Consider the following 13,552-nt stretch of genomic DNA (forward strand, 5'->3'; position numbering starts at 1 on the left):
TGGTCATGTAATGGTCTAAGGAATAGATTAATGGACATAATCACATCATACAAAACATGTGGGGATGGTTACAACATAGACCATATGAGCTGAAGGGATGAGATACTCCATACCTACCTGCAAACCATCCAGAAACCACAAAATATGCAGGGAAGAGTTGGGGTAAGTTTTAACACTTTTTCGTTTTCTTTAATTTACTTTAACCAACAACAACCATATTTTACTATGTCAGAGTTACACAAGTATGAAAATGTATTATATCACTAGAAGTTGACCTTGTTTATATAAAAGGTACAACTTACTTTATTTTTGAGAACTCAGCCATTACAGTTGATCCTGCAGGTGGGGTCAAAAGTAGGTTAATATGAAAAACAAAAACAATATTTTTCAATTTTATACAATCAAGTCGCGAAATTACTTTTGGGAAAAAATGTAAACAAATATAACATATAATCAAAAATGCATCCAATCTCACTTGTATATCTTTACATTGACACCATGAAGTCAATCTGCTGAGGAAAAATTTTAAATGTTCAAAAATAATTGAATAATATAAAATCCTATCTTTGTTTACTTGTAAATATATATTTCAAAGGCATAATTTGGACCATGTAATCGTCTTATCAACTACCTAAAATAAAAACAGGGTAAGAACAATGAACACTTAGTCTTTAGAGTCACGCCCAGTAGGTGGCGGTAATGCTCCTGTAGCTGGTTTACCAGCCCAAAAACACAAATACGTAGACGCCGCAGTGGTCGTCAACTACGGCGCCATATTGGACCAGGCAACTTCTCAGAAGACTGACAGAAAAAAAGATGCCAGAGTCGTGTGCAGCTTGGGACTGTACAAACCGGCGCACAGTGCAAACCAGGTCTCGGGGAATTACCTTTCACAAGTAATTTTTATGTTTTTGTATTTATTCTTATGACAACAAATTTACCAACACACCCCTCTTAAGTGTCTGGCAGCCTAACTATCGAGATTCTTAGTAATTGTAGACAAAATGTTTTTGTACTACACTTGAACTACCAACTCCTTAGTATAAAAACGATTTATTGGAAATGGTTGGCAAATGTAAACTGTATAAAGCTCTTTATAAAAATATAATACATAAAAAACGTAGCTCCCGCGTTTACTTGTATTTGGTCTTGCCAGGTCCAATATGGCGGGGACGTTTACTTATCTCAGCAACGAGCCAAAGCAGCCAGTGCGGCGGCTACGTACGTATGTTTACGAGCCAGCTCCTGTGAAAACCGAATGAAGATGAAGACGATTTCCGGTTTGTGAGATACGTCTCTGTCGTCGCCATATTGCAGCGGTTCTAGCGAGTTCAGATACTAGAGAAATGCCAGACTTTTGTGCTGCTTTTGGATGTTCTAATGAAAGAAATGCCAAAACCAAGCAACAGGGAATCACATTTCACAGGTGATAAGCAATCTTATAGTATCTTATTGTTGCAAACGTATCATTTGATATACCGCAATAAGTAATCCTTCTTTTAAGCTAACATGTAATATCCATAATAAGTGACGCTAACAAGTAAACAAAAACGCTTTACACTATTATTAAAGCTACAAGTTACAGTATATGGACAAATTATAGTTATCAGTCAGCTCCTGCTATAGACCACTGCTGTGCACTTGTTCTGTTCATTGTCTAAAGTCCAATACAGTTCCATGGCACTTAACATGACATACAGTCATTGACATTATGTGGCTGAATTTAACAATAACTTCTCCTACAAATGCATACAGAACATAGTGCTTTTCTGATGGGCTTGTTTTGTGTAAAGGTTCCCAAAAGATAAAGTTAAAAGACGGACTTGGACAGCAGCACTGAGGAGACGAAACTTTGAACCAAATGACCGATCAGTTGTCTGCAGCTGCCATTTCAAGTCAGAAGACTTTGATAAGACTGGACAAACAACTCGTTTAAAGGAAGGAGTGATCCCCTCCATTTTTTCATTCACAGACCATTTACGCAAAGTTAGTATATTTATGAAGAAAATGTTTCACAGGATCTTAATCTTAGACCAACAGATTGAATTTCCCTCCAAATAAATACAGAATTTGTAAATATTGACTTGAGTGGTTTTACTGTATGGCCAGGTGTCAACATCATCCAGGACAAGCAGGACTTCACAGAAGGCAGCTGCAGCAATTCCAGATGTTTCTGTAAAACTGTCAAAGAACGTTGAGCAATTGACCTCAGTGAGTGACCTAATTTTAAACATTTTTACAGTATGCAAAAAAATATGCAAAATCCCTTTCAAATGAAAGTAGAAACAAACATACATAACGTGAGAATGATTTAATTTGTGTAAAAATATTCCTTTACAGGATCATCTGTATGCCCTTGATCCAGTTAAAGTAAAAAAAAAGTTAACCGAGGCCCAGGAAAGGTTGGAGGAGTTGCAACGAGACTTACGAAATGCCAAGGATCGGGAAAGAAGGCATAAAAAGACAGTGGAAACCTTGTTAGAGGATCTAAAACAAAGAAATTTGCTTACAGAGGAACTGCAGCAGAAGCTTGACTTCTTTTCTGGTTTGTTGAATTGCCCATGCCAAACAAACAATTCAGAATTTGCTGAGATTTAAAAGGATATGACAGTGTTCTGAAATGTTTTTTATATAACATTCCAATACCTGTTGCAGGCGTCCACAGTGAGTCCTGCTGCGATCCTGAGGTGGAGCTTTGCCCCACAGCCAAAAGAAGTACAGGAATAAGTGGCTCTGTAAGCTGCAAACAGGGTAACAGGAAAGCACATAAACATACACAATCAGAAAACGAAAGTGTTCCCAGCGGCACAGACACAACAAGTGAGCACTTGTCTGCAGCACAGACATCTGAGAATGATTCGTTACATCCTTGAGTTGGGTAAGAACAGTTCAACAGCTGAATGTATTGAAGTAATCTCCAAAAAGCTGATCAGTACAGCTACTTTTGCAGTAGTATGTGTGTGTGTGTGTGTGTGTGTGTGTGTGTGTGTGTGTGTGTGTGTGTTAAGAAAATAAATAAATAACAAGGAATAAATTATGATAGTAATTGGTTTTATAATTAAATATACAAAATGGAGCTGTACTTCCGTGACGGCTTCAACCAAAAGAAGGGTGGGTGATGGGGATAAAGGCATCATTTCATGTATGAGGTGGGGCCTTTCAAAATTAATTTGCAAAGCTATTGTGGGGTTAACACTACTTTAACATATACTTTAGCCATATTTTAATTGTATTGTGTAATTGTATCTAAAGACTAGTTAGTAAAAGCTGGATAGCACACCAGTTACTAGCTCATCATCAATAACTAGGATTAAATAGTAATAAATTACATGCATGAATTCTGCAGGTCTGTATCACCAGTTTGTGCTTTTAATGAATTACTTACACTACAGTCACAGAGATTACCAGGCAATATACAGCGACATTTTCATAATTTGGTTGGATAACACTCACTGCATTTCTAAGGTATTTCCTGGATCCACTTCTAACAATCTGAATAAATAAATAACCACATCCAAAGATCAACGGGTTTTGGCTTGTCCCTGCAGGGGTCGCCACAGCGGAACATGTTCCGCACGTTGATTTGGCATGTGTTGTTACGCTGGATGCCCTTTCTGCCGCAACCCTCCCATTTTCTTGTCTGGGCTCAGGACCGGCACCAAGGTTGCCCTTGGTGGCTGGGTGGGGCCACACCTGGTGGGGTGGGATTCAAACCCGCTGTCTTCTGCATCCCAACGCAATGCTCTACCACTGAGACACCAGGCCCCCTAAATAAATAACCACATCCACTAGACCAAATGTTTTAAAATAATTTTTCAGGTAGTGCGATTTCAGACATGGTTTGTTTAAAAAACAGTTTTTTAATAAGTGCGATTAGCAGATCACTGGGTAAATTTTATTTGAAGCTTCAGCATCTTTTTGAAGGAAAATTAAACGAGATGAGCATGTTAACTGTATTATAAATGGCACGTTAAAAAAAGGTGTCTCTGTCCCTTTTACACCCGGACATATTGCTGACCTGCTGACCTGTTGACCAGGTGATTTAATTACAGTATCTGGAAATGAAAATGCATCTATCCGAAGGTTCAATCATGTTCCCACCTCCCCCCTTAACAAGCCTATTCAGGCCAGGGTGGAAGAAAGACCTACTCTGGAGGATGTAACTATGGATTCCCCATCCACTTTTATTTAGACTGAACAAGCTGCTTGCATAAGTAACGTTTCTAACCAAGAAGAAAGAAGTCCAGTTGATTTGATTCAACCTTCGGATAACCAAACCAGGATGACTGAGAATTTTCATCGATTACAATGCATATAACATTCAGGAAATACTATTAGAGGTTAGGTTAGTTTTGTAAAATCACTTTTTTTTTTCTTTACTGGCGTCTTTGTTACTGTGACTCCAATGCAAGCTGAACTTAACTTGAGCTAGAGGCACAGGTCCATAACGCTGTTTATTTCTGCCACTCTAATCATTCTGAAAGCACTCCAGGGTTAATGTAAATGTCAGAAATGATTAATCCATTGAGTTTTCCCAGACACTGTTCCATGTATTTGTGCAATGAACGCTTACAGTTTAAAATTCATTCTAGGACCCTTCATTTAAACCCTCTATAGGGAGAGAAGCACATCGACAGCCTACCTTCACAAACTTTTTAAAGGGTATTGCACTTAAAGCAACTGCATCAGAAAGATTTACTCTTTTAATTTCTGTACTATTCAGTCCTATTCAGATTCAGACTATTCACATTTTTGCTTATTTGTTTTTGATGAATTGGTTAAGAAATATCTGCATGCTGTTCCAATGGGGTGGTCTTTTTGGTTCCTGTATCCAGTTCATTATTTAAAACATTATGGACACTTACTGTCAAAGTTTTTTCTCTAGGGAAAGATTATTTCTGGGAAAGGAGGCCTCCATTTATATTCATGTCTGAGGGCTACACGTTTCAACAACGTCCATTTCCTCAGACTTTTTTTATGTTTACCTCTGCATATCCCTGCTGATATAGTGTATGGAAGATTTTTGCCACTGTAAATGTTACTTGAAATGTAAATAAGCAAAATGTCAGCATTTCAGAAATGGGATTAAAAAGTTATAAAATCTGTGAAAATGTGGGTTTTATTTTTGTTTGTTTTAGTATGTTTTGTTTAAGTCTTTTAAAAAATTGTGAGAAAAGTATTTTAGATATGGCAAGTTTAGCTCAAAAATATTCATGTACAGAAGATACACTATTTTGATTTAGAAACTGCGTATTTCATTTAGCCTGTAGTATCTTGAATCAAAACATATCTGTCATTTACCAAATTGCTGGAAAATCAATCTGAAATTCTGGGAATACAGTAGTATGACTTTAGTAATGGATAGACCTCCTCAACTTCAGACATGCACTGCGAGGCAAAGGCCCCCTGAACCAACATGGCAATTTAACGCATTGCCGAAATGATCATCAGGGGCCAATACTGTAGTCGTTTTATTTAATCCTTAATGTACCTGTATTCATCTTGGACAGATTATCCTTATATGCATATGCAAGGTTCAGTCATAATGGGAAATATAATAGCCCCTGTAATGACAAGACCAATTATGAAAGATTGAGGTATAATCAAAGTCAGATCTCTCTCGAAGCAAATTAATTTGGGTGTTTGTATGTGTATGTGATCTTTCAGTCTAATCCCCCCCAATTCACATCCAGCAACTCACTGTCAGCTGTTCATTTGTTATTGTGCTCCAATTACTCTCTATTAAGCTCGTGACTCTGCGAGGCCACTACACACTGAGTTCACAGCAGAAGAAACTAAGAACATGTTTATTCAGGACATATCTCTCTGTCTTTCTGGCTTGTCCCTCTCTGTCTTGTCTGCACTTCCACTATTGTGTTTCTTTGTTTATCTTTTCCAGAGAAATCATATTGGACAAAGGGGTTTCAAATGTGACCTGTAGGTCAATTAGGCAAAATTAATGCACTACTGCTACTTTTCTTCCATTATTGGAATCCAGTTGGCATAGTTTTAGGCAAAGTTTGATTTAATTAATTTTAACATCTTGGCTTTGAATACAGCCCGGGCATGTTTGGAGCTAAAAACCCCAAATTATTAAATTAGTATTACTAGTATTAGGAGTAGTGGGAAAATTGGAGTGGGTGGTAATTATGAAGCTCGATGGGTTTCCAGCACGCATGCCTTGCTTGAGAGACATAGCACAAAAAAAATCCTTCATCTGCTGCCATATTTGAGCCTGAAGGCTTTTTCCTCATTGAGTCATTTCCAAATGTCCCTTGATCAAATATTAAATATTCTATTCTTCCCAAGGCCTGTCTGCTCCAAATTCATCATCATTAGGAAATTAATGTACAAACATATTTAAATAGAATTTTGACACAGTTCTGACATTTTACACAGTCTTTTGGCCATAGCCTAAATTATGAATTTATGAATTTGACATTTTGGACAGCGTATCCTATACATGTTCAAAGGAAGATATTTTTTTCTCATAGACGACCAAATTATTATTACAACTGTATCTGTGTTTTTCATGAGATTTAAGATGAAAAATGCGATATCCTAATTCAAACAGCCTAATTGTAATGGATTCCTGAAAGTATTTGGTTATATGTTAACATAAGTCTTTAATAAACGACTTGTTGACACTAAATAAGTAGAAAGGATTCGCTCTCGATGATTTTGTTTGTAATGTCTGTGAGGACAGAGAGTCCTGCCTCTTCCTCTCAGGACGGTCTAACACACATTGGGGATTAAACGGTAATCCCACTCTTACAATGTGCATGCGCAAACCGAAGTGCGTGCGTTGGGCGAAAGACGGGTCGGTGATAATTCAACGACAAGCCGCGATCACTCTTCTCCGATAAGTGGTGCTGATCAATTCAACGAGGTAAGCTCATTTTTAACAGTTTCTCTGCATGAAACCACTAAGATTTGTTTGGGTGTCACAACTGAGTGCGTGTCCCGTCTCAGACTACAGGATTAAACCGGGCTGTCACACATTAAGCTGCTTTTTTGCAACAGTTGACATAAGTATAATAATCGAAAAATTGTCGTAGACTATAGAACACTGTGTAGTTTTTCATGAACATAATCTGAATTGCAAAACTGAAAATATGCGCGATGATCCCAGTTACAATGTGCTCTTGTTGCCCTGAATCTTTGCACCGTGTGGTGACCCACTTGGCAGAAAGAGCCCCGGGTTGTTCATATTCAAGTCACAATGCAGCTCAACGGGGAAACAAATGAAACTAAGTTTTAGATGCACCTGTGATCATTTTACACGCATTTTCCTTAATGACACTCCAACTTGTAGTTTCCTATGGAAATCTGGACTGGTCAGATTATTTATGTTTATAAAAGTGACACTTTTACAATGTAAAAATACTTAAATATCCAGTGAAAACGGTTTCAGCATTTGTTTGGTATCAACGACTAAGGGAATAAAGCTTAGCCCTATTGTTATAAGCTAGTATTACATGTTTTATTGGTCATTAATACTAAGGATGGAACATTAAGCATTTAATGGGTCATAGGAAAACTAGTGTACCAATTTCTTTGACATTCACACTCAGTGAGTTACTTTGAGTTTTTCTGTGTATAGCAAAATTAATAGAGTTGCACAAACTTGATAGGAAATATTTTCCTGTGAAATGTAAAGTAGTGTGAAATTGACATTAAAGTATTCTTGAAATTGCAGTACATGCACTTTATGCATTTCATGTTGCTGTCATACACACAACAATCGTAAAATTGTTTTGCTTGTACATGGTTTTAAAATACAGCACATGCAAAACCCGACATCAAGGTTCTGGGTTATTAACCTGTCTTGCTTTTCTAGTTATTTGGAAAAGATCAATTTCAGCTATTTTTGTGCTTTATCAATTAATAATATAAAATGTTGACCTACTTTGGTAACTTTTCTTTCTGAAATATGCAGTTTGGTTTCACTGTAAGGTGCAGAAAACAGTGTGAGTTTGTTTGGGATTGCACAGTATGATACTCATCTTCTTGTCCCACATTTGAACATAGTCATAGGAATCCTGGCATCATATAACAAGTTTAAATCTTTTGTTTTTCTCTGTGTAAAGCACATGTCATAATTCAGCACAGGCACAGATATTTTTCCTCCATTTAAAATATGTCAATATATGTTTTGTTATTATAATCCATACAACTGTTAAGGCTGTTCTGTACACAAACTTGTGCGATTTCAAATTGTCTTGCAGCTCCTGATGACTTGACTTAGTGGCTACTTGTTCCTCTGTGCAACACACCAATCTGGAAATGGACAAACTGACCTGGAGCTTTACCTGTATACATTTCATCATTCACAAAATTTGCATAAAGCGTGTAAAAGTGTAGTTATAACACTATTTCCTCTCAGGATTGAATGTGCATCCACACTGTTTCAGTGGCAGTAAGTCACTTGACATGTCAGTGTCTGTAACAAAGTCAGAATGTCTAAATGTGAGCTGATCGAACTAAAGGACCTTACTGTGAATGATCCCATCGAACTGGCGGCACCTGCAGCCCCCACAGCTTTGCCACCAGTAAACCCAGGTCAGCACAGCCACTTTCATGTTGTCCGTCTAGTTGGAGACAGCGTCAGCATCGAAGCATCCAGGTGTCACACTGGAGAGGCTGCCGTGGGTCATGACTTCAAACCCCTCAGTCACACTAATCTCACTTGGTGTGACCTGTGTGGAGAATTCATCTGGGGTCTTTATAAGCAGAGTTTACGCTGTGCAAGTGAGTAACTTCTGCAAAAGAATGTGTATAAACTTATTTAAAAGGTAAGTGTGGTTTTCATATTGCACATTCTGAAAAAAAGACCAAGCCAATAATGAAGTGTTTCTATTAACAAGTACTGTGTAACACCTAATTTATCTTTTTTATCGAAGCGATAAAGTTTATGCTGATGTTTCTGCATCATGATGCACATGGCCAATGTCCTTCTCTTTGAGTCGGTCTCACATTAACTGTGCTGTAAATACTTAATAACGCACCAAATCCACAGCACAAAATAGCCTCCAATCGTTGCAATCATTGTTTTTAAATATTTAAGTCCATTGTAGGAACCATTGCTCTCGCCACACACATGGTTGTAAAGGAAGAAAGCATCATGGATGAATTAACACACTGTCAGTTTTGACTTGTGTATGTATTGACATAAAAAACAACAACAGGCGACAAACCAGTAAACTTACATACCATGTGAGAGAATGACTTAGGCTTCTGTCTTCTCTCTGTTTGGTTTCCTTAGTAAGGTTTATAAAGAGAACATGCTTAATGATGAAACTAGAAATAACCATTAATGTTAAGAAACTGTGATATGAGCTCTGTCATGGCCATCTAAAGGTCACAGTCCTGCGTTATCTTCACTTCCCACTGTAGCCGGAAAGCAGGATGCTCATGTTATTTTTTTCCATTCATGAGAATGTGTATCACTGAGTTTAGGAAGCTCTGGAAAGCTTTATAGTGTGTTGGTACAAGTACTGCCCAGGAATATCTGGCAATTTCCGGGAAAATCTATTCTCTTAGTGAAGAAACTTACTGCTGTAGCAGCTTGGAACAAACCAGTAAAAGAGTGATGGCTTCTAATTACCACGCCATTATATGTCCGACGTGAGCAAATTTAAAAATGTTACTTATAAAGCATAAAAACTGCATTTAGCTTAGTGTGTTTGGAGTGATCCTATCATGCACACAGACAGATTACTGTCACAGGACTCTATACACATTGTAAAGCTCTCTCTTTGTGTCACTTTCTCAGATTGCAGTTATACTTGTCACCACCGCTGCCGACCATTCATCCAACTGGACTGCAGCACAGATGGACATTTGTTACCATACCAGGCAGATTTCTCTGAAGACTCTATTGAGACAGACACAAATGTGGTGAGGGAAGTGTTGTATATTTATGACAGAAATCACATATTTTATCAGTACTGTGTGGGATTAGGCATCTAAACTGTGATTCAAAGATTGTCCAAACAAGAAGAAAATGTTTTCTTTAAGATAATTATTTAAACCCCAAACTGTACCTGGTTATATTATGTAGACGAGTAAGCATATGCAGGCCAGCAGATTGTCTACTGCTGTCCACCATGTATTACAGTGCCATATGTCCCCAAAGATAATGGTCTATTCTACAACTTCATAAGAGAAATAGCTGTAAAAGTCTTACCAATTACACCCTACCAAATAAACAAAAGAGATGAATACCTCTTGGTTAGACTTGAGATTATTCTGTCATATTATCATATTTACTTGCTCTTTTAAATGAAGAAGAAAATACAAATCCTGCACAAGGAAGAAAAACACACAAGAAATAGTTTAGGACACTTTCTAACTGTTTTTACTAACATCACGTGGTAAAGTTGATGTACTGTACCTGCTCTTTGTTCATCAGGATGAACAGATTAGTTTGGGTCAACAGGAGTTAAGTGTTGGTGAGATTCAACAGAGGATTAAGGAATATAATGCTCAGATCAACAACAGTCTCTACATGGTGCTTGTGAGTAACAACATTCTGTCATAAAAGTTGTGTTTAAACTAAATTTAGGTGCAATAGTTTGCATGAAAAAAAAATCACTTCCCTTCCTCTCCCTTGCAGAATAAAGATGGTTCATACACTGGTTTCATCAAGGTCCACTTTCAGTTAGTTCGTCCGATCTCCCTCCCTCCTCCTCAGAGTCTGTACCCAACACAAGAGAAGGATCAGCACAGCAGACGAATGAAACGGCGGACATCATTCTACCTCCCCAAAGACACTGCAAAACACCTGCACATAAGCTCCCAAACACGGGTACGAGAAGTGATCCAGGCTTTGCTCAACAAATTCACTGTAGTGGACAACCCAGCCAAGTTTGCCCTGTTTGAACGCACAGAGAGACAAAGTCAAGGTAACATTCTTAAATATTGTTAAACAGTAACAGAGACAAATATTATATTCTGAAGTGGTAATTCTTATTCCCCTAGTGTGCATGCGTAAACTATCTGATGATGAATGTCCACTCTATCTACGCTTGTGTGCTGGCCCCAGTGAAAAAGTCCTGAGCCTGGTTTTGAAAGAAAATGAGACAGGAGATGTCAATGTAAGTTTCCACTGGGCTGTGTAAGTTCATCTATTAAATGTGTCACTTATATTCTTAACAAGCCAATACTATACATATAATAGTTTTTACTTTATTCCTCCACAGTGGGATGCCTTTAGTTTTCCTGAGTTGTGCAACTTCCTGCGAATCCTGCAGCGAGAGGAAGAGGAGCATGTTCGGCAGATTGTTAAGCGTTACGCTTTTGCTAGAGAAAAGATGAAGCAGGCTATGTCAAGGATTTCTACCCCTGGTTGACATTGAGTGATGTCATTAAGCACGACTTTAAGCAATTAATGAAGAAGCTTCTGTGACTATATATAGACAAAAATTACATAAGTTTACATAAGTGTAAAGTTGGGTGCAAAAGTTTGCATCCCATCCATCCATCCGTAAATGCTTATCTTGTGTAGGGTCGCGGGGGGGGGGGGGCAGGAGCCTATCCCTACTGTCACAAGGTGTGAAGCGGGGTACACCCTGGACAGGTCACCAGTCAATCCCAATGCGAACTCAGAGAAACACACACAGACAGACAATCATTCTCATTGAAATTCACACCCATACACAATTTATGTCTTTGGACTGTGGTAGGAAACCAGATTAGCAAGAGGAAACCCTCTATGTTTACTATGTTAGGTATATGCTTAAGTTTGTGTTTTATCTTCAGAAGCAAGAAAATGGTCAAGGAGTGAATAAATGCTGAATGGGCATTAAATATTGTGCTGATGTAAAATAAATATTCATTTTACTTCTCTTGCAATTTAAAAATAAGGGGATGCATACAATTGCACCCAACAGTAAAAGGGAACAAAAATGCTCAGACGATTATATTATTTTGAATAAATATTGTTAATGAAGGAGGATGCTGCTGTTATATTTAATGTGACCTAAAGGCACTGCCTCTTTTTGTGCAGCCAATCCACTCTTGTGTAAAAAACTCATATATTTAATATTATTATGGACTAACATTATTTCTTTAAAAACAAGCATCTTTGAGTTTCTGGTGATTCATTTTGTTTTTGAAAGTCACAGGCACTTGAAATGGGTCTGGACAAGTTAAAATGTGAAACTATTGTATACTAATAAATTGATGACAATACATCATGCGTCATCATCGTGGGTGATTGAAATTTTGTTCTACATCTGTGGTAATTTACCATGTTTTGTCATAATGTCATTTACAAATTTCTAAAGGCCTGCAGATGCAGGAATGTGTTGTTTAGTCAACTTTAGTCAACAGTTGACGTCAGGTTTACGGAACAGCATCAAATTCATCCTTACGGTGCAGGATAACAGTGGTGGAGTGGTTAGCGCTGCTGTATCACAGTTAAATGGTAAATGTCTGCTCGTATAGCACTTTTATCCAAAGTGCTTTTCAAGTTGATTCTCGTTCAGCCATTCACACACACACTCACACACTGATGGGAGTTTCTGCAATGTGAAGTGCTCACCTTACCCACATGGATCAAGTTAAAGTTCAGTGTCTTGCCCAAGGACTCTTTGATATGTAGCCAGAAGGGACTGGGAGTCAAACCACTGATCCTGTGGTCCATGCCTTACCATCTGAGCTACAGCCGTCTATCTACAAAGTCCCCTGTTGAATCTACCAGCTGGCTGTGGCCTTTCTGTGTGGAGTTTGTGAGGTTTACATGTGATGCAAGGTACCTCCAGTTCCTCTGGTTTCCTCCCACAGTCCCCTGTGATGCATTTTGGGTTAATTGGTAACTCTAAATCACCTGTAGGTGTGAATGTGAGTGCCTCTGTGTTGTCCCTGAGATAGGCTGGAGACCTGTCCAGCAATGGATGGATGATCCCAGCAATGGATAGGCTTGACCCTAGCACATCAGAATTCAATAATTCATAGTAATTCCACAGGAGACAATTTAGATTTACCTTTCACTGTGTTTGAGTTCAAGAGAACCATTTCAAATGCACAATGGTCTGCCCCAGGAAAAGATGGAATCATATATGGGTAATAATTCCTCTCTGTCATTTTAAAACTGTTTAACATAATATGAGAAACAGGATTCCTTCAACCTGGAAGCAATCGTGATTGCACCAAGTTTAAAACCTGGAAAATAACCATATAAAACCAACAGCGCTAATTTTGCAATTAAGGAAAACTATGTAATGAATAGTAATGGAGAGACTTACTTATTAGTTACTTACTTACTGTATTACTTTGAAAATGGAGTTTGACTGATTTGGGGAGTTCAACAAAATAAGTTTATTTAGGTTTGGATGGGTAGCAAATGTTGGACTGGGTTATGCGTGCATTTCAAAAAACAACATTGTTCAACATGTATAATTGCAGTGTTGTTTTCTTGCTAATCTTCTGATCTTGTTTTCACACTCCAATCTGGTAACACACCTTTAAGTTGATCAGCCAACAGCAAAAAAAAAAAACAAAACAAAAAAAACTAGAAAAAGAAGACGAAGAGGAAGAGGAAGAGCAG

At 38.0% G+C, this 13,552-nt stretch overlaps 2 protein-coding genes across 3 annotated transcripts; both read left to right on the forward strand.

The window, feature by feature from the left end:
- Positions 1-66: 66 nt before the first annotated feature.
- Positions 67-3,012, forward strand: LOC137127307 (THAP domain-containing protein 2-like). Of its 2 annotated transcripts, XM_067504133.1 has the most exons (6): positions 71-896; positions 1,157-1,426; positions 1,794-1,986; positions 2,110-2,211; positions 2,341-2,545; positions 2,656-3,012. In XM_067504133.1, exons 2-6 carry the CDS (start codon positions 1,347-1,349, stop codon positions 2,871-2,873), a joined length of 798 nt encoding a protein of 265 aa, XP_067360234.1. In that variant the 5' UTR covers positions 71-896; positions 1,157-1,346; the 3' UTR covers positions 2,874-3,012. The 2 variants fall into 2 exon arrangements, with proteins under 2 accessions (XP_067360235.1, XP_067360234.1); XM_067504134.1 differs by lacking the exon at positions 1,157-1,426 and having other exon boundaries at positions 67-896.
- A 3,720-nt stretch (positions 3,013-6,732) lies between these two features.
- rassf1 (Ras association domain family member 1) lies at positions 6,733-13,516 on the forward strand. The gene is made up of 7 exons (XM_067504383.1): positions 6,733-6,889; positions 8,229-8,751; positions 9,776-9,900; positions 10,415-10,519; positions 10,619-10,907; positions 10,984-11,099; positions 11,205-13,516. The coding sequence occupies exons 2-7, from the start codon at positions 8,460-8,462 to the stop codon at positions 11,352-11,354; spliced, it is 1,077 nt and encodes a 358-aa protein (XP_067360484.1). The 5' UTR covers positions 6,733-6,889; positions 8,229-8,459; the 3' UTR covers positions 11,355-13,516.
- The last annotated feature ends 36 nt before the right edge of the window (positions 13,517-13,552 follow it).

This window comes from Channa argus, chromosome 5 (assembly GCF_033026475.1).
Source record: "Channa argus isolate prfri chromosome 5, Channa argus male v1.0, whole genome shotgun sequence".
In the NCBI taxonomy this organism is placed as follows: Eukaryota; Metazoa; Chordata; class Actinopteri; order Anabantiformes; family Channidae; genus Channa; species Channa argus.